The 27,179-nt window shown below is 46.2% G+C and overlaps 4 protein-coding genes across 12 annotated transcripts; 2 read left to right on the top strand and 2 right to left on the bottom strand.

Annotated features, from left to right (window-relative positions):
• Window positions 1-432: 432 nt before the first annotated feature.
• Window positions 433-8,672, top strand: optn (optineurin). 6 transcript variants are annotated; one of them, XM_042311176.1, is made up of 13 exons: window positions 434-652; window positions 1,998-2,143; window positions 2,347-2,549; window positions 2,809-2,967; window positions 3,075-3,247; window positions 3,317-3,470; window positions 4,063-4,178; window positions 4,310-4,459; window positions 4,686-4,770; window positions 4,888-5,040; window positions 7,244-7,386; window positions 7,482-7,601; window positions 7,780-7,873. In XM_042311176.1, the coding sequence occupies exons 2-13, from the start codon at window positions 2,002-2,004 to the stop codon at window positions 7,784-7,786; spliced, it is 1,605 nt and encodes a 534-aa protein (XP_042167110.1). In that variant the 5' UTR covers window positions 434-652; window positions 1,998-2,001; the 3' UTR covers window positions 7,787-7,873. The 6 variants fall into 6 exon arrangements, with proteins under 6 accessions (XP_042167111.1, XP_042167110.1, XP_042167109.1 ...); XM_042311175.1 differs by having other exon boundaries at window positions 438-652; window positions 2,347-2,510; window positions 7,482-7,573; window positions 7,780-8,672; XM_042311172.1 differs by having other exon boundaries at window positions 438-652; window positions 7,482-7,573; window positions 7,780-8,672.
• LOC112214266 (hemagglutinin/amebocyte aggregation factor) lies at window positions 5,472-9,493 on the bottom strand. 3 transcript variants are annotated; one of them, XM_024372894.1, is made up of 7 exons: window positions 9,406-9,493; window positions 9,144-9,254; window positions 6,718-6,796; window positions 6,520-6,598; window positions 6,056-6,244; window positions 5,675-5,827; window positions 5,472-5,570 (listed from the first exon to the last, which is right to left on the bottom strand). In XM_024372894.1, the coding sequence occupies exons 2-7, from the start codon at window positions 9,147-9,149 to the stop codon at window positions 5,522-5,524; spliced, it is 555 nt and encodes a 184-aa protein (XP_024228662.1). In that variant the 5' UTR covers window positions 9,150-9,254; window positions 9,406-9,493; the 3' UTR covers window positions 5,472-5,521. The 3 variants fall into 3 exon arrangements, with proteins under 3 accessions (XP_024228662.1, XP_024228664.1, XP_024228663.1); XM_024372896.2 differs by lacking the exons at window positions 9,144-9,254; window positions 9,406-9,493 and adding an exon at window positions 8,868-9,137; XM_024372895.2 differs by lacking the exons at window positions 9,144-9,254; window positions 9,406-9,493 and adding an exon at window positions 7,763-7,862.
• A 13-nt stretch (window positions 9,494-9,506) lies between these two features.
• mcm10 (minichromosome maintenance 10 replication initiation factor) lies at window positions 9,507-19,945 on the top strand. Of its 2 annotated transcripts, none has more exons than XM_042311170.1 (18): window positions 9,507-9,608; window positions 9,996-10,047; window positions 10,146-10,439; window positions 10,650-10,853; window positions 11,040-11,400; window positions 12,472-12,637; window positions 13,251-13,418; window positions 13,518-13,634; window positions 14,457-14,653; window positions 16,281-16,375; window positions 16,645-16,752; window positions 16,960-17,312; window positions 17,472-17,604; window positions 17,703-17,833; window positions 18,005-18,118; window positions 19,065-19,210; window positions 19,432-19,474; window positions 19,586-19,945. In XM_042311170.1, exons 2-18 carry the CDS (start codon window positions 10,041-10,043, stop codon window positions 19,667-19,669), a joined length of 2,721 nt encoding a protein of 906 aa, XP_042167104.1. In that variant the 5' UTR covers window positions 9,507-9,608; window positions 9,996-10,040; the 3' UTR covers window positions 19,670-19,945. The 2 variants fall into 2 exon arrangements, with proteins under 2 accessions (XP_042167104.1, XP_042167105.1); XM_042311171.1 differs by having other exon boundaries at window positions 9,515-9,603.
• A 700-nt stretch (window positions 19,946-20,645) lies between these two features.
• LOC112214926 (unique cartilage matrix-associated protein) lies at window positions 20,646-24,148 on the bottom strand. Its single transcript, XM_024373958.1, has 5 exons — window positions 24,040-24,148; window positions 23,758-23,823; window positions 23,574-23,669; window positions 21,602-21,700; window positions 20,646-21,198 (listed from the first exon to the last, which is right to left on the bottom strand). The coding sequence occupies exons 1-5, from the start codon at window positions 24,095-24,097 to the stop codon at window positions 21,110-21,112; spliced, it is 408 nt and encodes a 135-aa protein (XP_024229726.1). The 5' UTR covers window positions 24,098-24,148; the 3' UTR covers window positions 20,646-21,109.
• Between the last annotated feature and the right edge of the window lie 3,031 nt (window positions 24,149-27,179).

The raw sequence follows: 27,179 nt of genomic DNA, 5'->3' as shown, positions 1-27,179 counted from the left end.
TCCAAGGCAAGCCAATTATACCTCACTGTAATTCTTCATTCTGAAGTGCCCATATAGCCTCTCATCCTTCAGTCATACACTCATTTTACTACTCAGTTTCTATGTTTTTATAATTATACAGTGTCATAGTGCAGTAGGCAGATGGTGGGTAAATTAGGCAAAAGGCTGTCCTATTTCAATAGATTGATGTGAAAATAGTCTACAATATAGGCTGAATAAATTCTCAATTCTCCAATGAAATTGTCAAATAAATGATTGATTAGTCGGCTTTCTGATCTCATATGTAATGGGTTTACCAGGCAAATGTCACTCCTTGACCAAAAGTGCAAGGTCACTCCTTACGGGAAACCCCGCTGGAATAGCAGTCCATGACGTCACTGTCAGCCGCTCTGTGGGTCAGTTCGAGGGTGTCACTAACGCAGCATATTCACTGATTTGCAAAATATATAGATGCATCTACGGCTTTTGAAGGCAAACCAGCGTAAACTCCATTTGATTGAAGATTTGATCATCACACACCCTTTTTTGTGACGTGACGTTAAGACAAGGAAATGCTGTAAACCAATAACAAGTCCGAAGAAAAACGAAACAGAAGTGTTTTGATCTTAGAAAAGAAGTATCGGAGTTCTTTCAAGGTGTATTTTAATCACGTGTGAGTATTGAAATCGCGATTAATTTGTTAGGCCTAGGTGTAATGTGACGCACTAACAGTTTGGGAAGTATGATTTCGTTTTCACCTTGTTTTTACCCCAGCTAGCTAAAGAAGCAGTCAAATATGGTACATTGTTGTATCGTTGAAGGTAACGTTTGGTAGAATTTCAAATGAGGAAGTGAAAGAGAAAGGAGTAGGAGAAAAGGGGGCAGCCTTGGCAGCTGTCTGTCAACCCATGTTCTGAGTCGGTAGTGGTGCCTTTTGTGATGTTATTTTAGAGTATTTGGGGGTTAGCTCCGACTGGGACTGAACCACCGGTCCAGCGAAAGCCAACACCTTATGACGCGTTCAAACAAACTGGAAAATCTTCCGAGTTAAATGCGTTCATGACAACTGGGAATTCGGTAAAAAACGAGCTCCGTCTTGAAAGTTCCAAGTTGGGAACTTTGGTCTCTTTGTCGAGCGCCGACTTCCGGAACCTGAAGATCACTGACGTCATGATTCGACCTCGTTTTTTTCCCTAGCTCCCAGTTGTCTTGAAAGTACAATAAACCCAGGGGTGTCAAACTCATTCCATGGAGGGCAGAGTGACTGCTGGTTTTTGGTTCCTCCTTTCAAATTGTGTCCAATTAAGACCAACAACCAAGTGAGGGGAGTTCCTAACTAATCAGTGACCTTAACGTAGCAATCAAGTACAAGGGAGGAGTGAAAACCAGCAGACAATTAGCCCTCCATGGAATGAGTTTGACACACAACCTTTTCAGTTTAACCAGTTTTTCCCAAACCCTGTCCTCGCAACCCAAAGGGGTGCACGTTTTGGTTTTTGCCCAAAGCTTGATGATTAGTTGGTTATTTGAATCAGTTGTGTAGTGGTGGGGCAGAAATGAAAACGCGCACCGAATTTGGGAAACACTGAGTTACAACAAGAGGTCCGTTACGCCAAAAGGTCTGAACCTCTTGAGGAGTTCGCTAGGTGTTGCTTTAAGGTCGCTACAATATACACTCCGTCACAGACCTGTGGAGGTTTATTAAATGACATGAAAAGTGGCCAGCACACTCAGGCAGGCTGCTGAGCTTCCTACCACGTGACAGCTGCTGATAAGATTATTCAATAACGGATATTGCCCAGTGTACATGAGTCATTGTATGCAATAGTATTCCTTCACACCTCTGGCAAGGTGTGCTGTTGTTTTGATGCATACAGATCTAGAGGATATATAACATCTGATTGTCCTTGCACGGGGCTTCGCTAGAATCAGAATCCGTATTCTCATTCTAGTGTATTCCATGGTCTGAGAATGTTTTGTCCACTTGCATGTCTCCACACCTCCTCACCTTGCTGTAGAGTGATGGCGTCCAGCTCCCCCATGGTGAACGGGGACGTCTCCCGGGGTCCAAGCTCCCACCCTGGCCACAGCCCCACCACAGGCACCCTGGAGGAAACGCTGCTGCAGATGAACCGCCTCATCCAGGAGAACCGAGACCTGAAGGGTGAGGCATGGAGAAGGGACCAGAATGTGGTTCAGCCTTAAAGCTCATTGAGAATCTCCTGTATGGGGCGGGGACATTAGGATGTTACGGCATATGAGGTTCTGATTGTCTTGCACTGGCTGATTATATGATTGACTGCTCTGTCCGTGTGTGTTTCTGTGTGTTTTTACAGTAATGTACTCTCTGTGTATCTTCCCCTTTAGAGGCACTGAAGCAGACCAACGCGTCGATGAAGGAGCGCTTCGAGGGTCTGTCTGTGTGGAGGGAGAAGCAGAGGGAGGAGAAGGAGTTCCTGGAGGGGAGGCTGGATGAGGCGCGCAGCCGTATGGAGGCCCTCTCCTCACACAACCAGGAGCTCAGCATGAAGGTGGAGGAGCTGGAGGGAGGAGGAGAGGGGAAGGGACAGGTGTGAGAGAGAGAGAGAGAGAGAGAGAGAGAGAAAGGGAAGGCTAGTGTTCACAAGGTTACTCTGGCTAGACCACACAATCTGCTTATTAAGTGAGAAATTATTGTATGGAGGATTTTTTGTAGATTTTGTATAACAAAATAAGAGGCTTAGAAAAGAAAGATGGTGTGTTTAAAAAAAAATATATAGTAGAATATGGATAGATGGATATACTGCTGGGCAGACTGTTTTGTCTTTATCTGTGCTGTGTCACCTCCAGGCCGAGACAGCCAATCAGAATTCAGAACTGGAGGCGCTGCGTGCCCAACTGGTGCGTCTGCAGGCTGAGAAGAATGACCTGGTGGCCATGAACTCTGAACTCCAGCTCAAGACAGGTCAGGGGTCAGAGGATGACTCCTTCATAGAGATCAGGTTTGCTGTGAGTGACACTCACTTACTCCATCCATTCATATTAAAAGGGTGTGTGTCCTGATTTTAGCGTGTGTGTGTGTGTGTGTGTGTGTGTGTGTGTGTGTGTGTGTGTAGAAAGAAGATACTGGAAAGGAGCTGTATCATAATGAAAGGGACCCCAGGTATGACATGAGTGTATCCAGGCAGGAGTCTGAGGAGCTGACTGTCAGCCAGCTGCTCCAGTCCCTGAGGAAGGAGACCCAGAGGGTGGAGAGGCTACAAGTCGAGCTCCAGGCTACCAGATCCAGGTAGGCCGCATTTCTGCTTGGGCTTTATGTTTGGGTGGAACCGAAGACTGATGTTCCTATGTCTTTCAGAATCACAGAGCTGGAGGAGAAAGAAACTAACACGGAGAGCTCCACACAGACCTCACTACTGCCAGAGGTGGTTTCCCCAGCACTAGCCAACACAGCATGTGGTACTGAGCCAGAACCAGCGGAGGCGCTCCAACAGAACTCTGGGAAGGAGAAGGTAGATACACAGATAGGCTGGTTTAGAGCTTGTCTCTCACCCTGTAAGAACAGGCGAGTTATTGAGATTTAAATGTATTAATGTACAGTATGTAATAGGGATTTTCCAGATTTAAAATAAGTTAAAGTAAATCAATGTGGTTTAATACAAGTTGCAACAGGGAGACACCTCCAGCACAGAAGCAGGCCCTTATAGTCTCGTCTCACTCCACCAATGTTCTGTAAAAACCCGCTGAGAGGCTTGTAGGAAGTCACTATATCAGCTGCTACAGAATCAGTGTCCCAGAATACAATAACAATCAGTGTCCTTGGTCCTTGTACCTCCAGTCTGGGGTCAATCGCTATCAACAGACATGAACAATCCATAACATTCAGTATCAAGTCTAGTGACCATCAATCAGTACATGAGTGTCCCAAATAAAACCTGGAAATCCTGTGTATTACAGGAAGAGAAAGCACATTTGTGTTAAGCGTTGTGTTATTTACTCTGAACTGAATATTAACTTTATTAAATGTCCCCATTACAGTGTCCTGACCCTTAGCTTCTCGATCAGAACTGTCGGTTTGTTGGACTGTTCTCTGTTATGTGTCAGGCTGTGTCAGAGGTGGAGAATCTGAAGGCTCAGATGATGAGCCTGTTTAATGAGCTACAGCAGGCTCAGAGCAAACTGGGCGAGGCTGAGGGCATGAAGAAGAACCTGCAGGACAGGTGAGAGAGACTGAGAGGAGAGAGCTACATAGACAATGAAAACATGTAAACTATGCTAACCTTGCTCATTCCCTTTCCCCCAATACACCCTTTCACTTTCCCTCTGTCCCACTCTCTGTATTTCTCTGTAGATGTAGGGATGTGGAGCAGGAGGTGGTGACTCTGACAGCCCAGCTGGTAGAGAAGCAGGAGGTACAGAGTGAGAATGACAGACTGAAGCTGCAGGTGGACAGCATGAAGGCCCAGAGCCAGCTAGAGCAGAGGAAGGCTGGAGAGGAGAGGTGGGACAACAGTCAAGCATGCACACACTCTCACTCAGACATATTCCTACTCCCCCAACACTATTGGGCCATTCCCTAGGGTGGGGTCTTGGGACAGAAATTCCCTGCTCCTCTTTTGAACCCCCTCCCCCTCCCCTCCCTATCAGTTTCCACTGGTCAATGCCATGAGTTTCTATATCTAAATACTCCTTAGTCATCATGAGTCAGTTGCCCCTCCCCTCCTCAGGACTAACCTGACCCAGCTGAAGGATGCCTACACCAAGCTATTCGAGGACTACAACGAGTTGAAGCAAGCGAGCAAGAACCAAGAGGTGACCACACTACTTAGCCTCTGTTAAACAGAAATCAGTCTAGTTTTGTCCTTTGTCAAAATGGTATGGCATGGTGAAGGTGATGAATCTGACCGTTGCCCTCTTTGTGGCCTCCAGCCACTGGTCACTAAGGAGGTGGGAGACCTGCAGACCAGACTGGACACAGCAGAGAAGGCCCTGGCTGCTAAGCAACAGCAGATAGATGTCATGAAGCAGGAGATGTATCAGAAGGAGAAGGAGCTGGAAACGATCTCTGTGTTTCAGGCTCAGGTAGGTTTTCTTTGTGTGTTCTCAATCTAGTTGTGTGTGTCATGTGAATTATTCTGCGTTGAGCTGGAGGTTTGTGTGGTGTGTGTGTGTGTGTTCTCACACTTGGAAAAAGATTAAACCATTCTTATTTACTTACAGTGAACTCTGTGTGAACATTTGGAGTTGAACAGCATCTCTTAAAAGTGACATTTGAGTGACTGTCAGTGAAGGCAGCTTCTTTGTTAAACCAGTAATTCAATTAATTAAGGCCAAGTACCCTTCCAAAAAAGTGTAACAGTTTATATTTTCATGAGGTGAAATAGGTGCCACTGTCTCTTATTTTATTTTTATATTAAAAAATAATAATAATAAGTATACTTCAACTCAGCCTGGCTTGATTTTATATATGAATATGCATTAATGAATGAAATAATTCAATGAAACACAAGAAAGAATGTTAGTAGGCAATCTTTATTCGTCATTTGGGTCAAGAATTCAATAATCAGCAGTTTGACTTCCGTGTGCAGTACTGGTATCTCCAACGACGGTCTCTGAAAGTACACAATACATTTTGAGGTAAACATTCTTGTTGTTGAAACATCGCTCCCCTGACCTACATCACACACACACACACACACACACACATTGTACTCACTCATAATAATTTGAATGGTAGCTTCCGGCCCCAACTAGGTAGTTCAGGCCTGGGACTTGCCAAGAGATGACCTCATCAAAGTAGTTGATGTAGGGGGTCCACTGACAGTCCTGGTTACGGTAGCTGTTGACTCGACAGCAGTAGAACTTCCACCTGTGACACAGTGATGGAAATCATACATGTATAGTATAACACACAGTCAAGATTGTCAAACTTGTTTTCTTTCAAATACTTCAGTGGAACCAATGGAATCGTCCCAAAAGTGCAAATGCTGCTCATATGGCACTCCAAGCAGGCTCAATCAACCGCTCAAAGTATTTGGAAAAAATGAAATGTACCAATTGAATATAGGATCTGGTAAACATTGAGGTTTATACTCACCTTCTGTCCTCATAGTAGTTGGAATGATAGCTGTTCACCCCAGTTAGGACATAGTTTTGGGGGCATTTGAAGCTGAATTCTTGATCAAAGTCATTTACGTAAGGAGACCAGAGGCACTCAGGCTCTGAGACAAATGTGTCTTTGCACTCAAAGTCCCACACACGGTCTTCATAGTAGTTGACATGTTGACTGAAATTAGATACATGACAATGCACATATTAATAGTTGAAATGATTTCAAAACAAAAAATGCATTTGAAGTTGTTTTATTTGATATGCCCAATATCTACAGTACAGTGCAGCGCACCTACTGGTCTATGCAGAGATAATTTGGTTTATAATTGGTGATGAAAAGTAAAACGTCTACTCCAATCATTAGTGCCATTTCATTTTGGGAATCTGTGCCGTCGTTTTGGTAGAAGATTGATAGTAAGCAGATTAGAACAGCCTTTTGCCTTTTCACACCTTTTTACGTGGGAGATGGATTGTCTTGAAGGGCAGTTAAACTGTAAGGGCTGGTCAAATAGTTTTTCCCATCGGAGTTCTGCAACACACAAGCAAGGGAACGATAAACTGATTCCATATACACAGCATCATTATGTAAATTGAGTGTAGAAAGAGTAATTGTATGGTAACAGCCTACAACTTAAAACAACAGCCTACCTCGCCCTTTGACCAAGACTCCAGCAAGAAGCAGAATATAGAAATTGGGTCCGTTCATGGCTTCTCTGAGGAGTGTGATCTCAACAAAACAGCACAAGCAAGGTTAATGCTCCACTTATAGAACTAGACCCAAGCGGTGTACTTGAATAGTGTTTGAGCAGGTGTATTGCTGGCATCATTCAAAATGAGTTCGCAACATCCTTTCTCAGAAACATACATTTTTCATGAACTATCCTTCTTAACTCTGAGTTATGGTTTATACGATCTCTTGCCCCCCCGTTGGTCCGTTGTTAGTCCCTCAATTATACAACATTCACAATATGTTTTGAATATGACATTTTATTTGGCTGAAATTAAATGTATAACCAATACACTCCATTCTGTACATGGCATTCACATTTATATCTATACAACAATACAGCCACACCTTTATAATCATTGACACGTATAGGCAAATGTTTTGTCTGTCTGATTTTATATGCGTGGGTATCATTTTAATAATGCGTGTGTGCTATTCATTGTCCAGGCGGAGGTGTACTCGTCTGACTTTTACGCGGAGCGAGCAGCTCGGGAGAAGATTCACGAGGAGAAAGAACGTCTGTCTGCTCAGCTGGAATTTGTCAAGAAACAGAACACTCAGCTACAGGATGAGATGGACTCACTGGGCAGGTGCGCATCAGATTATATATTGGTCATGTGATCACAGATTGGTCACGTTCACTTTCATTTTGGATCCACCGCCTGACTACGTCTGGTTTCTGTAGGCAATCTCTGAGCGATATGCAGAGAAGACACATGTCACGTGGGGGCAATCCACATGGAGGTGCTGCTCCACACAACATGGAAGGAGCCAGAGGTACCGGACAGTACCTGGCTTTAGCAAGGTTCAAGCCAGGGCACATCATATTGTTTTCTGCCAATTAAATGTGATCTCATATTTATTTTTATCATGAAAACCCTCTGCTCCTCTCCATCTCACATTATTTACAACAACGATAAATGATGTAATTGTGTGTGTGTATATAAGGGAATAGAGTTACCATACCACTGTGTGTCTGATAGGTGGTGATGCCAGGGACTGGCAGCAGCAGGGGAATATACCGGAGCACGTCTGCCCCAAGTGTAACGAGATCCTACCAGACCTGGATACCCTGCAGATTCACATCATGGACTGCATCATCTGAGCCTTCATCATAGTCATCAGCAACAACAAAGACAACTGCCGCAGATGCACCATAATCAGATTCTTCCTCTTCATCATCATCTGATTTATGGCAGAGTAAAATGCCACCTTTATGCTCTAAAAAGTGTGTTTATTTTGCAGTTCAGGGCTATGTTGCTCTGGTCTGTTTTAGAACATGTAACTATAATATAAAATGTGTTCTTACAGTGCACAACTAGACACACTTTTGTTTTGTTAGAGGGGTGAAATGTATTGCGTCTGTTATGCTGTTAGGTGGTAAATGGAGAACTGGAATTTGTATTTTAAGTTTGGTAACTTGGTTTTCTTATTGACAGCTGTCTGTCACATAGTTTCTTGTTAAAGCGTTAGTTTTTAATTTTGTTTTATTAAATGCTTATTACGGATTTTCGGGTGGTTCAATTTAATTCAGCTGTAATTCTGTTTCGATGAAGGTTATGAATAGATTACAATTACAAGCATAGACATTTCGTTTTGAATAATTCGAAAATCTTTTGCTTCAACGGAGGGAAGGATGCCTAAGACACTTTAATGTTTTTTTGTAAATGTATATTGCACATACATTTTATCCATCGTCATGGTTTGTACATTTATAATTAAACCTATTTACAGCTTATGTAGCCTGCAGGAAGTATGACTATGCAAGGGAGTGTGTACCGTATTAGATAACTTCTGTATCCAGATGTATTCACAAATCCTGTGATTCTGTAAAATAATTATGAAAATATGTAATAAAGGTGTTCTTGGTACAGTAGGCTGTTTCTGTCTGTTGTTGCACACACATCTGATGGCACCTGAAAAAATGCAACAGAGTACCCACCATGGATATAGAACGGAATCTGCTTTATATCTATCTATGGGATAAAGCAGCTCGAGCTACAACAAACACTCAAACTGGACAAGTTTTATTTCAATCTCTTCATTCAAAGACTCAATCATGGACACTTACTGACAGTTGTGGCTGCTTTCCGTGGTGTATTGTTGTCTCTACCTTCTTGCCCTTTGCTGTTGTCGGTGCCCAATAATGTTTCTACCATGTTGTGCTGCTCCCACGTAGTTGTGTTGCTACCATTCTATGTTGTCTTTGGTCTCTCATTTTGTAATATCGTGTTGTCTCTCTGGTCGTGACGTGTGCTTGTCCCATATTTTTATGTTTAATCCGAACCCCCGTCCCCGTCATTGTAAATACGAATTTGTTCTTTAACGAACTTGCCTAGTTACATACCTTCATATGTTTGTTCAGTCAGTGCAATCCGGAATCCTTGGGACGCAACATCCTCTAACCATAACCCTTACCTTAACCATTCAACTTCAATATGCACTTGATCCCGGATCTCTGTAAACACATACCATGTTTGTTGACGTTCACAAACTTTGTTTATATATTAGGACAGCGACTGTAGTCTATATTTAAAAGAGCCGTGCCTACACCAGTCAATAAAATGAAATAATGTATAATTTCAACAAAAAAATTAAACTAGGTATACCGTTTTCTATGATTTTATCTGCGATATGCAAGTAATTTGTGAGTGGAAACATCTACCAAAAACATTGTGGACAGGCAAAGTAGTAGCCACTATTCTATTTGATAGGGGTCCTTCGTTTAGCGCCAGATTTCAGTTCTTTCTCAGTAGTATTTTGAAGAAACGACGATAGCTAGCTAGAGAAGTCCCTGAAACCATCAAGTAAGGTGAACAATATAATTATTTTCAAGAAAATGTTTTCGTGGTCACTACACAAAAAGTATACAATCGACAACGTAATTTGACCTGAAATGACCGTCATTACCTCGGAGTGACATTGTTGTTACCGCGGTTTTCGCACTGTCTGGAGTGGAGATCATATTCATAATGTGTTTGCTAGCTTGCTGTACGCGTTGTTGCTAGTTTAAACGTTGTGAAAATCGGATAACTTACTTATTTCGGTGTTAGTAGGAAACAGATAATGGGAGAGAATATACATAATGGAAATTGTAAAGCTTTAGCTAGCCGTGTCCATAAATAAGTTAATGACATGTCAATAAACACTTGTGTCTTCGGGATATGACTGTTAAAATACCTGTATTTTTTATTCCTAGATCTGCATTTTAATCGGGAAAGGTTTGATCTTAAAATTCCAGGAAATGGATGGTAAGGGATACAACTCGTGTGTCTGTGTTTGGTGGGGGGGAATAATCAATATATGGCTTTGATCAAAACAAAACTCTATAACACTGTGTGTGTGTCAGGTGATGATGACCTGGACCTTCTAACAGAGCTGCTGGCTGAGAACGAGGCTGGAGAGGAGCAGCAGGCTAGCCAGGAAGCAGAGGATAACCTAGATGACCTGTTTGACAACGATGATGATGATGAAGAGTACAGGGAGGGCCTGGAGGGGGAGGGTGGGGAGAGGGAGGAAGAGGATGGAGCCGTTGCTCTCTTTGGAGATGTGGATGGCATTGAAGAGGAGGAAGAAGTCGAAACACAGCCGTCTGGAGGGAAGGCTCCTGATAACCTCAATAAATCCCAAGAAGATTTACAAGGTTTGTCCACAAGGAGTTCAGTACCTCAAAATGATTATGATAGCACTATAGCGTAGCATTAACGCCTATATTATGTATACAGTAAATGTTTCTAAAATGCAGATACCTACTCTTAAAGTATGTCAGCTTCACACACGGTCTCCTTTGCTTTTTAATTCATGGCAGGTTTCTGGTTCTAATCATATTTGTTGTGTTTCTGTGTGTTCTCAGAGGAGCTGAGGCGTATGCAGGAGCAGATGCAGAGGCTGCAGCAGCAGCTAGAGGCCTCCCAGAAGAGCTCTACAGCCACCTCTACCCCAAACAGCATCCCAGGAACAAAGGCACCTTCCAAAGCTAACACTCCCTCACAGGGTCCCCCCAAACAGAGCTCCTCCAAGCCAGTTCGTCCCACACAGAAGACCAAGCCCCAAGCAGGTATTACTTTCATATGTTATTTTGTGTTTCAGCATGTATTCTCATCAAAGTCAAAGCTGAGCTTACAGGAACACAGTGGCGACTTAACATGTCATGTAAGGAGCATCTGTGTAAAGTGGAATGGGTGACGGTGGTGCCTGTGGATGTGTGTTTTAAAGGAATCTCTTCATCTGTTGTTTTTGACAGAGGGGAAGCCCTCGTCTGCCCCAGACCGAGGAGACAGCACCAAGCTACAGGAGTCCTCCGACTTCACCGCTCAGCTCAACAATGCTGACCTGTTCAAACGCAAAGGTCAAAGGACAGCTCACCAGGTCCAGCCCAGCACTACAGGAGCCGCTACAGACGCCAGAGGTCCACTAGTGGAGATTAAGACTCACAGCTCCTTCCAGCCAATAGCAAGCAGTAGTAGGACCAACAGTACGGTACGTTCATCGCTACCTTCCCAGTCCAATGCGGCTGCAGCCCTGTCTGCCGTACGACAGGCCAATCCCCTTCCATCTCTCCCTAAAGACGTCGCCATCGAGAAGTACTCTGGACTGCGGCTGAGGTCAGAGCACACACACACTCATCTACCTGTAACACACACACACACACACGGCCTCCCGGGTGGCGCAGTGGTTAAGGGCGCTGTACTGCAGCGCCAGCTGTGCCATCAGAGTCCCTGGGTTCGCGCCCAGGCTCTGTCGTAACCGGCCGCGACCGGGAGGTCCGCACAATTGGCCTAGCGTCGTCCGGGTTAGGGAGGGCTTGGTCGGTAGGGATGTCCTTGTCTCATCGCGCACCAGCGACTTCTGTGGCGGGCCGGGCGCAGTGCGCGCTAACTAAGGTTGCCAGGTGCACGGTGTTTCCTCCGACACATTGGTGAGGCTGGCTTCCGGGTTGGATGCGCGCTGTGTTAAGAAGCAGTGCGGCTGGTTGGGTTGTGTATCGGAGGACGCATGACTTTCAACCTTCGTCTCTCCCGAGCCCGTACGGGAGTTGTAGCGATGAGACACGATAGTAGCTATAAAAAAAATGTAAACACACACACACTCATCTACCTGTAACACACACACTCATCTATCTACCTGTAACACACACACACATCTATCTACCTGTAACACACACACACACACACATCTGTCTACCTGTAACACACACACACATCTGTCTACCTGTAACACACACACACACACACACCTATCTACCTGTAACACACACACTCATCTATCTACCTGTAACACACACTCATCTACCTGTAACACACACTCATCTACCTGTAACACACACACACTCATCTACCTGTAACACACACTCATCTACCTGTAACAGACAAACACACTCATCTACCTGTAACACACACACACTCATCTATCTACCTGTAACACACACACTCATCTATCTACCTGTAACACACACACACTCATCTATCTACCTGTAACACACACACACTCATCTATCTACCTGTAACACACACTCATCTACCTGTAACACACACACACTCATCTATCTACCTGTAACACACACTCATCTACCTGTAACACACACACACACTCATCTACCTGTAACACACACATAAACTCTCCAAGGTTTCTTGCCCGAGCTCAGATCTGGATTCTGATTGGTTCATTGGTTTCAGGCGACCACGCGTGTCCTCCACGGAGATGGATCGTAAGATGGCCGACCGCAAGCTGATTCGGCTCTCCCAATTGCCTGGGCGCCTGGCCCGGGAGAAACTGGATGAGTGCGACTGGGTCACCTTCGCTGTGCTGGTCAACAAAGCTACACCACAGAGCAACAGCAGTGTAAGACCAGAATTATTCAACTTTTATTTAACGAGGCAAGTCAGTTAAGAACAAATTCTTATTTACTATGACGGCCTACCGGGGAATAGTGGGTTAACTGCCTTGTTCAGGGGCAGAACAACAGATTTTTACCTTGTAGACTCGGATTCGATCCAGCAACCGTTCGGTTACTGACCCAACGCTCTAACCACTAGGCTACCTGCCATCCCAAATTACCCCATCTAAACCACAGGAGGTTGGTGGCACCTTAATTAGGGAGGATGGGCTTGTGGTAATGGCTGGAGTGGAATAGATGGAATGATATCAAACACACGGTTTCCATGTGTTTGATACCATTCCATTTGCGCCATCCTGGCCATTATTATGAGCCGTCCTCCCCTCAGCAGCCTCCACTGCTCCATACTGTATACCAACATACAACTTCATCATCTACAGTAGGTCAATGATCATGTGGTTTTATTGACATGGACACTCAGGACTCCAGAAGTATGTAAGGTTGACCAATGTTCATTAAAAACAAGTCATTGACTTGACAAGAAGTGGGCCTGCCTGTATTCATTTCAGATGGGTCAGAGATCAGCGCTAAGAGTTGTCTCCCTCCCTCCGCTCACAGGGTAAGACGTTCAGCATCTGGAAGCTATCTGACCTCCATGACCTGGAAGTGTACGTGTCTCTCTTCCTGTTTGGGGAGGTGCATAAGGAACACTGGAAGACTGAGCCAGGCACCGTCATGGGCATCCTCAACCCCAACCCCATGAAGGCCAAAGACGGATATGACGGGGTGAGTGTGTGTGTGTGTTTACTTTGTCTGTAGTGTGTGTGTGTGTGTTCTCACCATCACTCTCTCTTCTCCCACCCCTTCTCTGTCTCCACCCCCCAGGTGTCTCTGTCAGTGGACCACCATCAGAAGGTGTTGTTGATGGGGGAGGCTCAGGACTATGGCACCTGTAAGGCAGCCAAGAAGAATGGAGACCCCTGCTCTCAGATTGTCAACCTGGTGGGTTTGCCTTTACATCCAGAAACACACACAACCTGAACCGCTCAACAGCTAATCCATCCACTCTCTGACCCACACTGACCCTCAGAACCGACCTAAAGGCTGATCGGTGTCATTCATATTTGCTGTGTCAGTCATATACCACCGCCAAATAGAGAGGGGGACATTTGAGAACTTGTGAAGTGACATAGTTTCTAGTGTTTTCTCTGCAGTAGGAGGGTGTAGGACTGTTGTCATGTGCTATCTCTCTCTCTGCAGTAGGAGGGTGTAGGACTTGTCATGTGCTATCTCTCTCTCTGCAGTAGGAGGGTGTAGGACTGTTGTCATGTGCTATCTCTCTCTCTGCAGTAGGAGGGTGTAGGACTGTTGTCATGTGCTATCTCTCTCTCTGCAGTAGGAGGGTGTAGGACTGTTGTCATGTGCTATCTCTCTCTCTGCAGTAGGAGGGTGTAGGACTGTTGTCATGTGCTATCTCTCTCTCTGCAGTAGGAGGGTGTAGGACTGTTGTCATGTGCTATCTCTCTCTCTGCAGTAGGAGGGTGTAGGACTGTTGTCATGTGCTATTTCTCTCTCTGCAGTAAGAGGGTGTAGGACTGTTGTCATGTGCTATCTCGCTCTCTGCAGTAGGAGGGTGTAGGACTGTTGTCATGTGCTATCTCTCTCTCTCTGCAGTAAGAGGGTGTAGGACTGTTGTCATGTGCTATCTCTCTCCCTCTGCAGTAGGAGGGTGTAGGACTGTTGTCTTGTGCTATCTCTCTCTCTCTCTCTCTCTGCAGTAGGAGGGTGTAGGACTGTTGTCATGTGCTATCTCTCTCTCTGCAGTATGAGTGCCAGTACTGCCAGTACCATGTCAAGGCCCAGTATAAGAGGATGAGTGCCCAGCGGGCCGAGCTGCAGTCGTCTTTCTCAGGGAAGGCCACAGGGAAGGCCAAGGGGAAGGGCAACAGCCTGAAGGAACGACTGTGTCAGACTGGCTTCCACTACGGAGGCATGTCCTCACCAGCCTGCGCTGCCGCACTGTGAGTGTGTGTGTGTGTCACAGTGAATTTTGTGTGCATGTGTGTGTTGGTTGGTCAGTGTGTTTATCTATGTAAGCGTCAGTCGTCTCTAAGCGGTGTTTTCCATTAGCGCCGGTAATCAGCCGGTTACAGAATCATTTTCAATCGACTTCTTTTCATTTAAACGTTTCAATTCGCTAGTCCATCGAGTCCTCTCCCGCTAGAATGAGCGATCTGCATCGCTTCTAGCGCTCTGTTGATAGGATAGGCGCCTGTCAGTCACAAAGCGAGCAATGACAGAGGAACGCAGTCTGCTGTCTGTCCCGCCTCCTGGTACAATTTGTGTGTGCTGTGGTTGGTTGCAGTCAAATGTCTTTACACAGAGGAGGGAGAGAGCGTGATAGTCGTGAAGTTGCACGTCCCGTGTAATGTAAGTGGTAAATCCTATCTTTCTGGCACATTCATTTCTTTGGCGTGTTCCACAGAGCTGGATGGCTACTCCAGCCACGCGGAGCCATGACGCACAGACTATTTACTGTGCTTTGATTGACAGCTAAACAGCAAGTGTTGACTCGTTTATAAAAGGTGTCGAACTGACTTGAATTAAGTTTGCCAGACAGTGATTCTAAAGTGAGTGACTCTCGTCTCGTCAGTCAGTGTAGCCTACCCAATGGCATCGTTGAGAGGCTCTGTCATTTGGCTCCCTTATTTGCATAGTCTACTGGTAGGCCGAGGCTTTTTGGTGAATGTCTGCAGATACATTCTGAAAACATTTGATGAAGATGGTGAATCATCACTGCAGGAACGTTAGGTAGTGGAGGGCCTCATTCTGGTCCAAATATGTTAATTGGGGCCCTCACGGAATCCAGGCATTAAAACAGAACAACATTCAAACATTTATTGACCTTAGTAGGGAACCAACTAAATGTATTGAAAATGTATTAATTTGCCCAAGTTTATCATAATGTATGAACAGAATGCAATACCACAACACATTTTTCTAATCTGGGAGGTAAACTCAATAATGTATTCAATAATTTCGCTGTGGATTCAGGGTATTATACTGTACCAGAGGCCATCAAAATAGAGCTCCTGGCAGGCTACATTTTCAGTTTTTTGGCTGGATGGCTTCTCTTTCTGATTGGCTGGCTGGCTGGCTACTCTTTCTGTTTGGCTGGCTTGCTACTCTTTCTGTTTTTTGGCTGGCTACTCTTTCTGTTTGCCTGGCTGGCTGGCTATTCTTTCTGTTTGGCTGGCTGGCTGGCTACTCTTTCTGTTTGGCTGGCTGGCTGGCTACTCTTTCTGTTTGGCTGGCTGGCTGGCTACTCTTTCTGTTTGGCTGGCTGGCTGGCTACTCTTTCTGTTTGGCTGGCTGGCTACTCTTTCTGTTTGGCTGGCTGGCTGGCTACTCTTTCTGTTTGGCTGGCTACTCTTTCTGTTTGGCTGGCTGGCTGGCTACTCTTTCTGTTTGGCTGGCTACTCTTTCTGTTTGGCTGGCTGGCTGGCTGGCTGGCTACTCTTTCTGTTTGGCTGGCTGGCTACTCGATGTAGTTGTGGAAAACACTGCTCTATGTGTTTGTCTGCGCTGTGAGTCAGTATGTGTGTGTTTGTATTGTGTTCACTTATGTACACCTCCGTTCCTGTCTAGGTCTGCGTCTGGCCCTAAGAAGCCCACCCAGACCACTCTAGGGAACCTGTTTGTGAAGGGATCAGACCAGCTGGCCAGCCAGGCCAAGAGACTTGGTAAGACTGGGGGAGATGGAGGGATTGAGTGGGGGCGAGAGAGGTTTAAGACTGGGGGAGATGGAGGAAGTGAGTGGGGGCGAGAGAGGTTTAAGACTGGGGGAGATGGAGGGAGTGAGTGGGGGCGAGAGAGGTTTATGACTGGGGGAGATGGAGGGAGTGAGTGGGGGCGAGAGAGGTTTAAGACTGGGGGAGATGGAGGGAGTGAGTGGGGGGCGAGAGAGGTTTATGACTGGTGCTCTTTCTTAATGTGTTTGATTGTTTTTCAGCCATGAAGTCTAACGAGGTGTCTGGCTGCTCAGACGACTTCAAGGACCTGTTATCCATGCCTACCCCGGGAGCCCTCCAACTGAAGAGACACCTCACCAAACCCCCAGGTAACTGACTCACTCAAGCAGACCAGACCAAACCCATGAACACATCAGATGGGCCATCTGGAGACTAGAGAAAGACAGGAGGGCTTTAGAAGGAAACCCTTTTGATTTATTTTTTACCTCTGTGTGTTTTCTCCCTGCTTGTTAATGCATTAGAATTACTGTATATCATCTTTCTCTCTTCTTCTACCTTCTCTCCCACTCCCCCAGGTTCCAAGGGCTCAGCTGGTGCAGGGGTCCAGTCCATCTCTGCCTCTGACCTCCTGAAGCAGCAGAAACAGCAGCAGAAGCAGCTCTTAGAGAACCGTAGACGCCGGGCAGAGGAGATCCAGCAGAGGGTCCTCCAGAACACAGGCAGGGCGGGGGTTCCAGGGGCCTCTCCCCCATCTAGAGGGACCCTCCTTTCCCCTAAGTCTGCCTCAGAGGTCCCCAAAGTCACCCAGAGCCCCACCGCCCCCCACACCCCAACACTGGGCAGGGGTTTTAACGAGGGAGATGATATCTTGTTTTTTGACCACACTCCTCCTCCTCCCCCGACGCCACACAGCCTATCAGCAGCCAAGGTAGGTGGTGCTCATCCTATCACATGCTTTCATGCTTAGTGTACACTGTTGCACTGTTGCACTGTTGATTTGACTGTAGAATGGATGTCCTAGAGAGGCTAGAGTTCAAAGGTCACATAGGTTGGAGGTTAAAGGTGAAGCTGCCCCTCTCCTCTCTAGTTGGCTGCTCTGAAGAAGCTGAGAGTGAAGGGGGCTGGGCTGGCCAAAGAAGACCCCAACGCTGTGAAAAGGAAGAGGAGCAACAGCACTGACATCACCACCAGGGTGCAGAAGAACCTGTCCTCGTCCGATGGTACACACCTGAGCACACAGACACACACACGCACGCAACACACACACACACACAGAGTCCCTGTTCTTACCCATCCTCTGGGATCTGCCTCTGTACAGGTGAACAGCCTGGGGCCAAGGAGGAGGAGCCAGCCCAGAAGAAGAGGCGGGAAAAAATGGACTACGTCCAATCAGAGGAGTTCAAGAAGATCCTCAACGCCAAGTCCCGGCACGGGGCCGAGCTACAGGCGGTGAGTCAGCAATTACGTAACCATAGCAGCCTAGTGTAACTGCTCCCTTTTCTGTGTAACAGTGTAATGATTCCCCCTTATCTCTAGCCCAGTGTTATAATAGTTCCCCTCTCCTGTAATGATTCCCCCTTCCCCTAGACGAGGGTTAATAGTTCCTATCTCTCTCTTTAGGCAGAGTACCAGCAGCAGGAGAGCTACTTTGACCCCCTGGTGAAGAAGGAGGCGATGGAGGACAAGATGAGGAACATCAGAGAGCAGAAGTGTCGAGCCGTCAGCTGTAAAAAGGTCCGTGTCCAATCACAGGTCTTATTCTCTAGTGTCATCAGCTATCAGCTAACGGTTTTATTCTGTTGAGTCAAAATCTACTCCTGGGATTTGAACCATCAGCTTTCCTTTACGTAAGTCAGATGAAAGCGTCCATCTCCTAGCACCTCAGAATATTCCCCATGAGCCAACTAGCGATTTAGACCGGTACGATTACAACGGTCCCAATGGTGTGTGTAAACCTGGAATGATAGCAGATCGTCCAGACTCCTAGCATGATAGCAGATCGTCCAGACTCCTAGCATGATAGCAGATCGTCCAGACTCCTAGCATGATAGCAGATCATCCAGACTCCTAGCATGATAGCAGATCATCCAGACTCCTAGCATGATAGCAGATCGTCCAGACTCCTAGCATGATAGCAGATCGTCCAGACTCCTAGCATGATAGCAGATCGTCCAGACTCCTAGCATGATAGCAGATCGTCCAGACTCCTAGCATGATAGCAGATCGTCCAGACTCCTAGCATGATAGCAGATCATCCAGACTCCTAGCATGATAGCAGATCGTCCAGACTCCTAGCATGATAGCAGATCGTCCAGACTCCTAGCATGATAGCAGATCGTCCAGACTCCTAGCATGATAGCAGATCGTCCAGACTCCTAGCATGATAGCAGATCATCCAGACTCCTAGCATGATAGCAGATCGTCCAGACTCCTAGCATGATAGCAGATCGGCCAGACTCCTAGCATGATAGCAGATCATCCAGACTCCTAGCATGATAGCAGATCTCAGACTCCTAGCTAATTCACCTACTAGCAGACAGACTCCTAGCATTGAACCATCCTGTCAGACCAATATAACTAGTGTCTTTGCGATAGCAGATCGGCCAGACTCCTAGCATGATAGCAGACACATATTTATCAGACACATATTTATCTGTGTTTATCTGTGTCTTGTCTCCAGTGTAAGTACACATACTTCAAGCCTGCTGATCGCTGTGTGGAGGAGAAGCATGAGCTGCTGTGGCACGACGCCACCAAACGCTTCTTCAAGTGCCCCTGTGGACAGAGAGCCATCGCACTGGACCGCCTGCCACACAAACACTGCAGGTGAGACACGTACACACACACACTACAGTTTTTATCACGGCCGGTTGTGATACAGCTTGGATTCGAACCAGGGGTTGTAGTGACGCCTCTTTCACTGAGATGCAGTGCCGTAGACCACTGCGCCACTCAGGGGCCCAGTTGAAACGCACACTCTCAAACACAATGCAGGTCACGTGCTACTGCGCTCATCAGACATGATAATGCTGCGTTCTCTATTGCAGTAACTGTGGCCTGTTCAAATGGGAAAGGGATGGCATGTTGAAGGTAAGTGTCACGTTTTTAGTGGGTTTGGCGTTAAGACCGTCTCCCGTCTGATCGGTCCTTGGTTTGACTACTACTTCATGTTCCCTAACTGTTTCCTGTTCCTGTCCACAGGAAAAGTCAGGGCCTAAGATCGCTGGGGAGCTCCTGCAGCCTCGAGGTGACGAGCAGCCCAAGTTCCTCAACAGCATGCAGTAGCCCTGGGTCACTGACCGTCACCTTCATCATTGTCTTCATCATATGAAGCTGCTGGTGCTGTTGGAGTTTCTTGTGTTTATATTTATTTGCATGTCGCTTTTTAAATTTCCTTTTTAATGTGTTTTTTTTAGTGTCAATGTCATTTTAAGTTGATTATGGATTTTAAATTGCTGTGTTTTGAATGGATTCAATTGAATTTCCCGAATGAGCTGTTTGTCGTTCCCTGCTGCTGGGTTTGATGTGAATGTGCTGATTAAATCGTGCTGAGTGATTTACCAACAATCTCCTCCTTTTTCTGACTTGGGCTCGCTGGAAGAAATCCTTACAGTCTGGGGGAGTCTTAGAGACAGCCAAAATAGTAACGGGGGCTGGATAAACAAGATTGGGTACGTCTGAACCAGGGAGTCCGTTCACTGTTTTGCGTCTCCCAGATGTGATTTAATACAGATTGACGTGATAGCCTGCCTCATCACAATGACTTAACAGTCGGTTGTATTGATCGAAGCAGGTTGTGTAGAACACAATCTATCAACCACACCATGTGACCAGGTCATGGCTCATATGAGGAACAAACAGGCACTAGTTAAACTCCTGAGGTTAGAGACCTGACTGTCACAGTCTTTTTAGTTGGACTTCTTTCCTCCAGTTTTCTCCTTTCTCTGTCTCTGTCTGTCCTCTGCCCAGTGCTGTCTAAAGTTTCAGCTGTGGAATGTTGGTAAGTCTCGCATGGAATCCCCGACGTTTGTCTCCGCCTGATGACTTCCCCAGGACTCACTCGCGCACTCATTTTATCATTCCTTCTTTCTCCAGCTTCTCCTCTCCACCCTCCTTCAACTCTCTTTCTCACACACACACACATTTGATTCAGATTCTGAATCTAGGCGCTTAAGAATTTACCCCCTGATTTATCAACACTTACTGTAACAGTAAGAGAAGCTATATATGCCCCCCCCAAAAATGTTTTTTTTCACGGCAGTACATTGTAGTATTGTCTTTATTGGTGTCTGTGGTCCTGAATTACAGTATAGGTTTCACATTTGTGATTACGGTTACAAATACAGAAAAGACCACACAGTTTGATACACAGACAGATGTGAAAGATACACAGACCACACCAAACAGTACACCACACAGATACATGCACAAAGATAAGAGATTGGAATAAGCATGCATAGAAACACAACCAATCACGACAGCCTCCTTTTTCAAACTTGACCTGCCACACTCAAAGTCTTTAAACGTTACATAATATTACCATTTTAAAATTGATTTGAATCGTTTTGTACTTAAACCTTTTTACTCCGAGGTGAGTGATGGTTTGGCCACCTCCCATGCTCTTGTTATGTCCGTCTGATAGGCTAGGTGTCTTTATTGACACAGGGTCCTGCCAATCACAGGCTGGTGCACTATGTTCTGATCTCCTTGGCCTATGGAGCATGCTCACCAACCGCGGGGATAACGGGGGTAGAGTCCATCATAGTGGAACTCACGCCACTGCTCTGTCTTCTCCCGTGTCCTCTCATCCTGCTCTGTGGATGGAGAGAGGAGAAGAAGGGAGCCGAGAGAGGGGAAAGGAAAAGGGTTGAGGGGTTTTTTGTTTGTGGCAACCTGCAGAGTGTCGAACACGGAGGACTAAGAACGTGTATTTCTGTCCTTCGTGTGAAACACTTCGGTTTACTTATGTGGGAGAAAACCATTTCCAGAATCACATTGGGCACGAGAACTACCACAAACCCAACACATCCCTACACAGACATGTGGTCAAAGTGTTCAGTGCAGCACACTGTGTGATTCCTTTGATTAGACTCTGTGATTACTGCAGATAAATCAAGCTGTGGCGTTTACCACTAAGAGGTATAAGGGTCTGAGTTGAACCAAATGGGCACTTATGGTTTTAAACCTCATCTTTGGAACAGAGTTAGTCGGCCTTACCATCGCGCTCCTCTTCCACATAGTTCTCAAACTCGTTCCTCTGTTCGTCATAGTACTCCCTCCTCCTCTCATCAGCTGACAGCCTTACCCTCTGCTCAGCTACGAAGGGAGGGAGGGGGGAGGGAGGGGGAAAAGAGAGGGAAGCCAGGCGAGATGGAAGAAGGTGTTATGGTTAGTGAGGTAGAGTGAGATGTGCTGTCTTAGTTACGTCATGAACCTCGAAGATGTTTGGCGCCAAACTTCCAACCTGTCCTCACCTCACACTTTCCTCACGTCACACACTGCAGGCAGTCCACCTCTATCACACAGTGTTTGGGAGAGATACTGTACCTGTTGCTTTATACACACACACACACACACACACACACACCCACAGGCCGGTACTGTATACATTGGACACTAGCCCTCATTGGGGTACTCATAGTTGTTTTAAGGTGACATCACAACATTTTGAGTACACACACACACAGCAACAACACACATACACTGAATAGTAGGTTGTTTTCTTACAAAACGGTTCGGTGGAATGAGGCTTTGCTTTGGTTGGGTTTGCTATCTCTCTCTCTCTCTCTCTCTCTCTCTCTCTCTCTCTCTCTCTCTCTCTCTCTCTCTCTCTCTCTCTCTCTCTGTCTGTCTGTCTGTCTGTCTGTCTGTCTCTCTGTCTCTCTGTCTGTCTGTCTGATTAAATTCAAAGGGATTTATTGGCATGGGAAACATGTTTACATTGCCAAAGAAAGTTAAATGAACACTAAACATTACACTCACAATTTTCAAAGGGATAGACACATTTCAAATGTCATATTATGGCTATGCACAGTGTTCTAATGATTATGAAAATAGGGAAATAAATAAACGGAAATGTGGGCTGTATTTACAATGGTGTTTGATCTTCACTCGTTGCCCTTTTCTTGTGGCAAACAGGTCACAAATCTCTCTTTCTCTCTCTCTCTCTTTCTCTCTGTCTCTCTGTCGTCGTGGCTGCAGACCTCCTCACGTGTCTTACTGTAACCCAGTGACCAAGTTAACAGAGCTTCATTATCCTCCTCAGGTTTCTTCTCTTTCTTTTCTCTCTCTCATTTCCTCTTGTTGTCTCTCTCTCTGCACTAGAATGGTTAATTGGTCCACACATTCCTGTCTCAGCTCCTGCAGTGCCTTCCCTGCTACCTGCGCATCACTCCCCTAACACGGTCACAACAAAGTCGTATACACCTACACACACATTCATGCACACACACACACACTTCTCCCCCTTCTCTCTCGTGCACACCCAGCGCCTCAGTGACTGGCTGGCAGGCGATATAAACAGTATTTTGTAACTAAAACTTTCAAGGAATGTGGGCTTATTTTCTCTGACCGGTGGCCCAGAGAGGTGCACTGACGGGGAGCTGGAGCAGACGACAGCCTATCTGTCTCTGGGACTGGCTGAGAGGGACAGAGAGAGAGAGGGAGAGAAGCTGCTCCATACTACCCTGTGACTCCTTTTGCTGCCTCCAGCCAGTGTGTGTGTGTGTGTGTGTGTGTGTGTGTGTGTGTGTGTGTGTGTGTGTGTGTGTGTGTGTGTGTGTGTGTGTGTGTGTGTGTGTGTGTGTGTGTGTGTGTGTGTGTGTGTGTGTGTGTGTGAGAAACAGATGGCTTCAAATGCTTTTAAGCTTTTGGAGCAGCTGCTAGCGATTCACCTGTGGGTGATTTGGAGTCTTTAGTCTGCCCTCAGAGTTCACAGCCATGACCTCAAACCACACCATCCAACATTTTAATCCACAGATCATCAAATGAATAGACTTTGAGTACACACACACACACACACACCACCAGCCTCTACAGAGTGCTGTAAACCTCCCAAAACAAACTGTCCATAATGGCACTAGCAACTTCAACCACATGCAAACACTACCATCATCAACCCGCATGCCCCCTGTCCTGCCCCTGCCCTGGCTCCATGGTAACGCCCCATAGTGATGGTAAACAGCCTCACCGAGGACCTCCGCCTCATGTTTGGCCGAGCGCCGACTACGCTTTTTGAAGAAATTTGCTGCATCCGCCTCGGGCATGAAGACTCGCCGTGCTGACCCTGGGGGCAGAGGGTAGCAGGGAAGGGTCAAAGAGGGCCATTTGGGTCACTCAGGTTGGGGAGGGGGAATGGAACATATGACACTCACCTTTGGGCTCTGCAGCTTTTCCCTCTCTTCCATCTGCCACCGATGCACTCCGCACCCCGGGGGAGACTGGGAAAGGCAGAGGTTTTTGTCAATTTTACACTTGAGCTGATCAGCAAGTCCTCTTTCTAGAAATTCTGCACATGCACCTTTCAGAAAAGGTCTGAAAACATCAAACCTTCGCCATAAAAAAACGTTTAAAAAGTCACCCTACACCTCCTCTACCATACCCTTCCTTGACCCCCCCACCCCCCCAGCATGTCAACCCCCTATCGTGGTACTTACGTGTGAGGATGAGGAGGGTGGCGAGCAAAGAAAGAAAGACCAGATGAGTCCAGGACATGATGAAGAATACAGTGAAGCAGCGCTGCGAACAGTCAAGTTATGAACTGAGAGAGGAGGGGGAGAGGGAGAGGCAAGGGAGGGAGGGAGGGAGAGGCGAGGGATGGAGAGAGTGGGTGTGAAGAGAAAGAGAAAGAGAGGGAGTTTTGGGGGAGGAGGGACAGCTGGAATTTCATTCGCCCAGAGGAGGGGTGAGGAGAGGGGGCATGAAATATAACCTGAGACAGAATCTGTGTTGTTGTTACTGAGAGACACTTAAGAACCCACAAGAAAAATCTGCAGAGTGCAATGAGTTCGAGGCACTTTAAGGATCATTTGAACTTCCAAACAAAACGTTTCATGCAGAAGGAGAGATAGGAGAGAAGGATGAGAGAGTGGGAAGTATAGGAGAAGGAGAGCGAGTGAGAAGGAGCAGAGGCAGAGATTGACGTTCATTACACCTCACAAATCATAAGGGTGTCACTGATCTAAGTCGCAGTATAAGAGCCACACACAGCACAGGGAGTTGAGGAGGATAGTGTGTGTGGTCTGCTCCGGGTTACTAATCTGAGGTCAGTTCAGGCCAATGAGGGCACATCTTTCATCACTATCCAATCAGTGACCAGGGTCCCACTGGAGATGTCAAAGCTGCTTTTGTATCCGTCAGTTTGTACGTGTGAAGATGTAGTGTGTGTTTCGCGTTTTCAACTACCAGGAGACTCTTAATGAGGAGATGCAGGTGGGGATTCAAATGTGTTTGTCTGTGTGTTAACCTGCTGTGTGTGTCCACCTGTTGTATTGTGTGTGTTTTTTGCATATGTTTTACCCCTGAGGAGAAGCAGGTGTGTGTGTTTCGTGTTGATGCATGCCAGCCGTGACAGACCTGGGCATATGCAAAGCAGCAGAGCCCATTAGCCACTCTGGTATGGATGATCTCAGTACTGTGCATTGCCCCGACGGGCACAGCTCTCATAAGTTACAAACAATGTGCTATGCCCTCCACAGGAGGTTGGTGGCACCTTAAATGGGGAGGATGGGCTCATAGTAATGGCTGGAGTGGAATATGTGGAATGGTATCAAATACTTGTAACACATGGTTTCCATGTATTTGATGCCCTTCCATTTGCTCCGTTCCAGACATCATTATGAGCCGTCCTCTCCTTAGCAGCTTCCACTGACATTACCCTCATATGAACTCACACAACTTATTCACACACAAATGGTAAGTCTTACAAATGATCACTGTAATTCCAGCATCAGTTAGTGAAGTTCTTTCCCTGTCAACCTGTTTATGGTCTACTTTCCTTTTTTTCATGCCTGGTTTATGACCTTTCACCCCAGGTGTGTGATGGTGTGTGACCCTTGCAGTGAGTTTGTTGCATAGGAGAAGGTGAGTTTTTTTGTTGTACCTCTCTCACACACACACAGGTATGATTGGCAAGCAGGCAAACTAAATGTGCTATCGTGAGAATGATTGTTGAGATATCTCCACTTAATAACGAAATAGATTCACTGCTGCTATCAAAGTCCTTCCTCCTCCCCTTCTTCCTCCTCTCTCTCCTCCTCATTTCCCTGTCCTCCTCCTCTTCTCTCCTCTCCTCCTCCTCCTCTTCTCTCCTCCTCTCATCCTTCCCTTCCTCTTCCTCCTCCTCTCCCTCTCCTCCTCCTCATTCTTTCCCTGTCCTCCTTCTCTTCTCTTTTCTCCTCCTCCCCTTCTATCCCCCTCTCCTCCTCTTCTCTCCTCCTGCTCCTCCTCCACTCCCTCCTCCTGTCCTCTCCTCTTCCTCCTCTCTTTCTCGTCTCCTCTTCCTCCTTCTCCCCTTCCTCTTCCTCTCCTCCTCCTCATGTCCTCCTTCTCTCATCTTCCTCCTCTTCTCTTCTCTCCACTCCTGACCCGCCTCCTCCTCCACCTCCTCTCCTCCTCTTCTCCTTTTCAACAAGTGCTACATTACGTGTCAATGACGTCAGACCTTGTTATCCAAGTGCTTTGAAATGTGTATGCCCATATATATGAGAACTGAGAAGGCTTAGCTTACATGTCTCTTGTATGTTTTTTAGATATAATACATGTAACATTTCTGTTGTCTAAATGTTAACCACCCATAGAAGTCAGATTTTGCAATAATCTTCTATGAATCTTGTTAGTGTATTTGCTGCAATATTTATTACTGACAAGTTCCAGGTAGAACAGATAAGAATCTTGTTAAATTCTTTTATATCTTTTCCATGTGGGGAAGTGGTGATGCAGCCAGTCAAGATGCTCTCAAATGGTGCAGCTGTATAACCTTTTGGGGATCTGAGGGCCCATGCCAAATCTTTTCAGCCTCCTGAGGGGGAAGAGCTGAATAACTTTTTACTGTTTCACATTCAAGCTTCAAGGTGAAGTTCAGTTTTTTTCTTCTTTCCTCTAAAAGGAATCTACCTTCAGTATCTATGTAGCCACAATAATGACAAACAGCCAGACCACCTCCACAAATACTGCAGAAGTCATCATCCAGTTTACAAACGCAATAACTCCACCTTGAGGACTGTTCATGCATTTACATAAACACATGCAGTTGTCTATGTGCTGGAAAAATCAAGAAGAGCTCTCTTTAAGATTCTCTCAATAGGAAACTGGGCAGAGGAGTCTGTCCTTGGCTTCTGTTTATCTGAGTGAATTAGTGCCTTAGAGATGTGTGTGTGTGTGTGTGTGTGTGTATGTGTGTGTGTGTGTGTGTGTGTGTGTGTGTGTGTGTGTGTGTGTGTGTGTGTGTGTGTGTGTGTGTGTGTGTGTGTGTGTGTGTGTGTGTGTGTGTGTGTGTGTGATCATGAAAAGAGTATGAGGTTTGTGGGTATTGATTTTGACACTGAATTACATGTGTAGGGTTGGTAGGATATCATGTATGGCGTCTGTGATTAAACGGTAGACTTAAGGGTTTCCCCTTTACTCTGAATGGAACGGCTGTTCTCCTTTCCAGGACACACAGACGCGCGTGGCACGGCACACACACACACACGCAGCCCTTAGGTGTTTTCTTTGGTTCCACAGGAGAGGTACACACGCAGCCCTTAGGTGTTTTCTTTGGTTCCACAGGAGAGGTACCAGCCCTAGTCAGGAAACA

This window comes from Oncorhynchus tshawytscha, linkage group LG33 (genome assembly GCF_018296145.1).
Source record: "Oncorhynchus tshawytscha isolate Ot180627B linkage group LG33, Otsh_v2.0, whole genome shotgun sequence".
NCBI lineage: Eukaryota > Metazoa > Chordata > Actinopteri > Salmoniformes > Salmonidae > Oncorhynchus > Oncorhynchus tshawytscha.
Note: the sequence above shows the minus strand (reverse complement) of the source record. Positions and strands in the feature narration are given on the sequence as shown.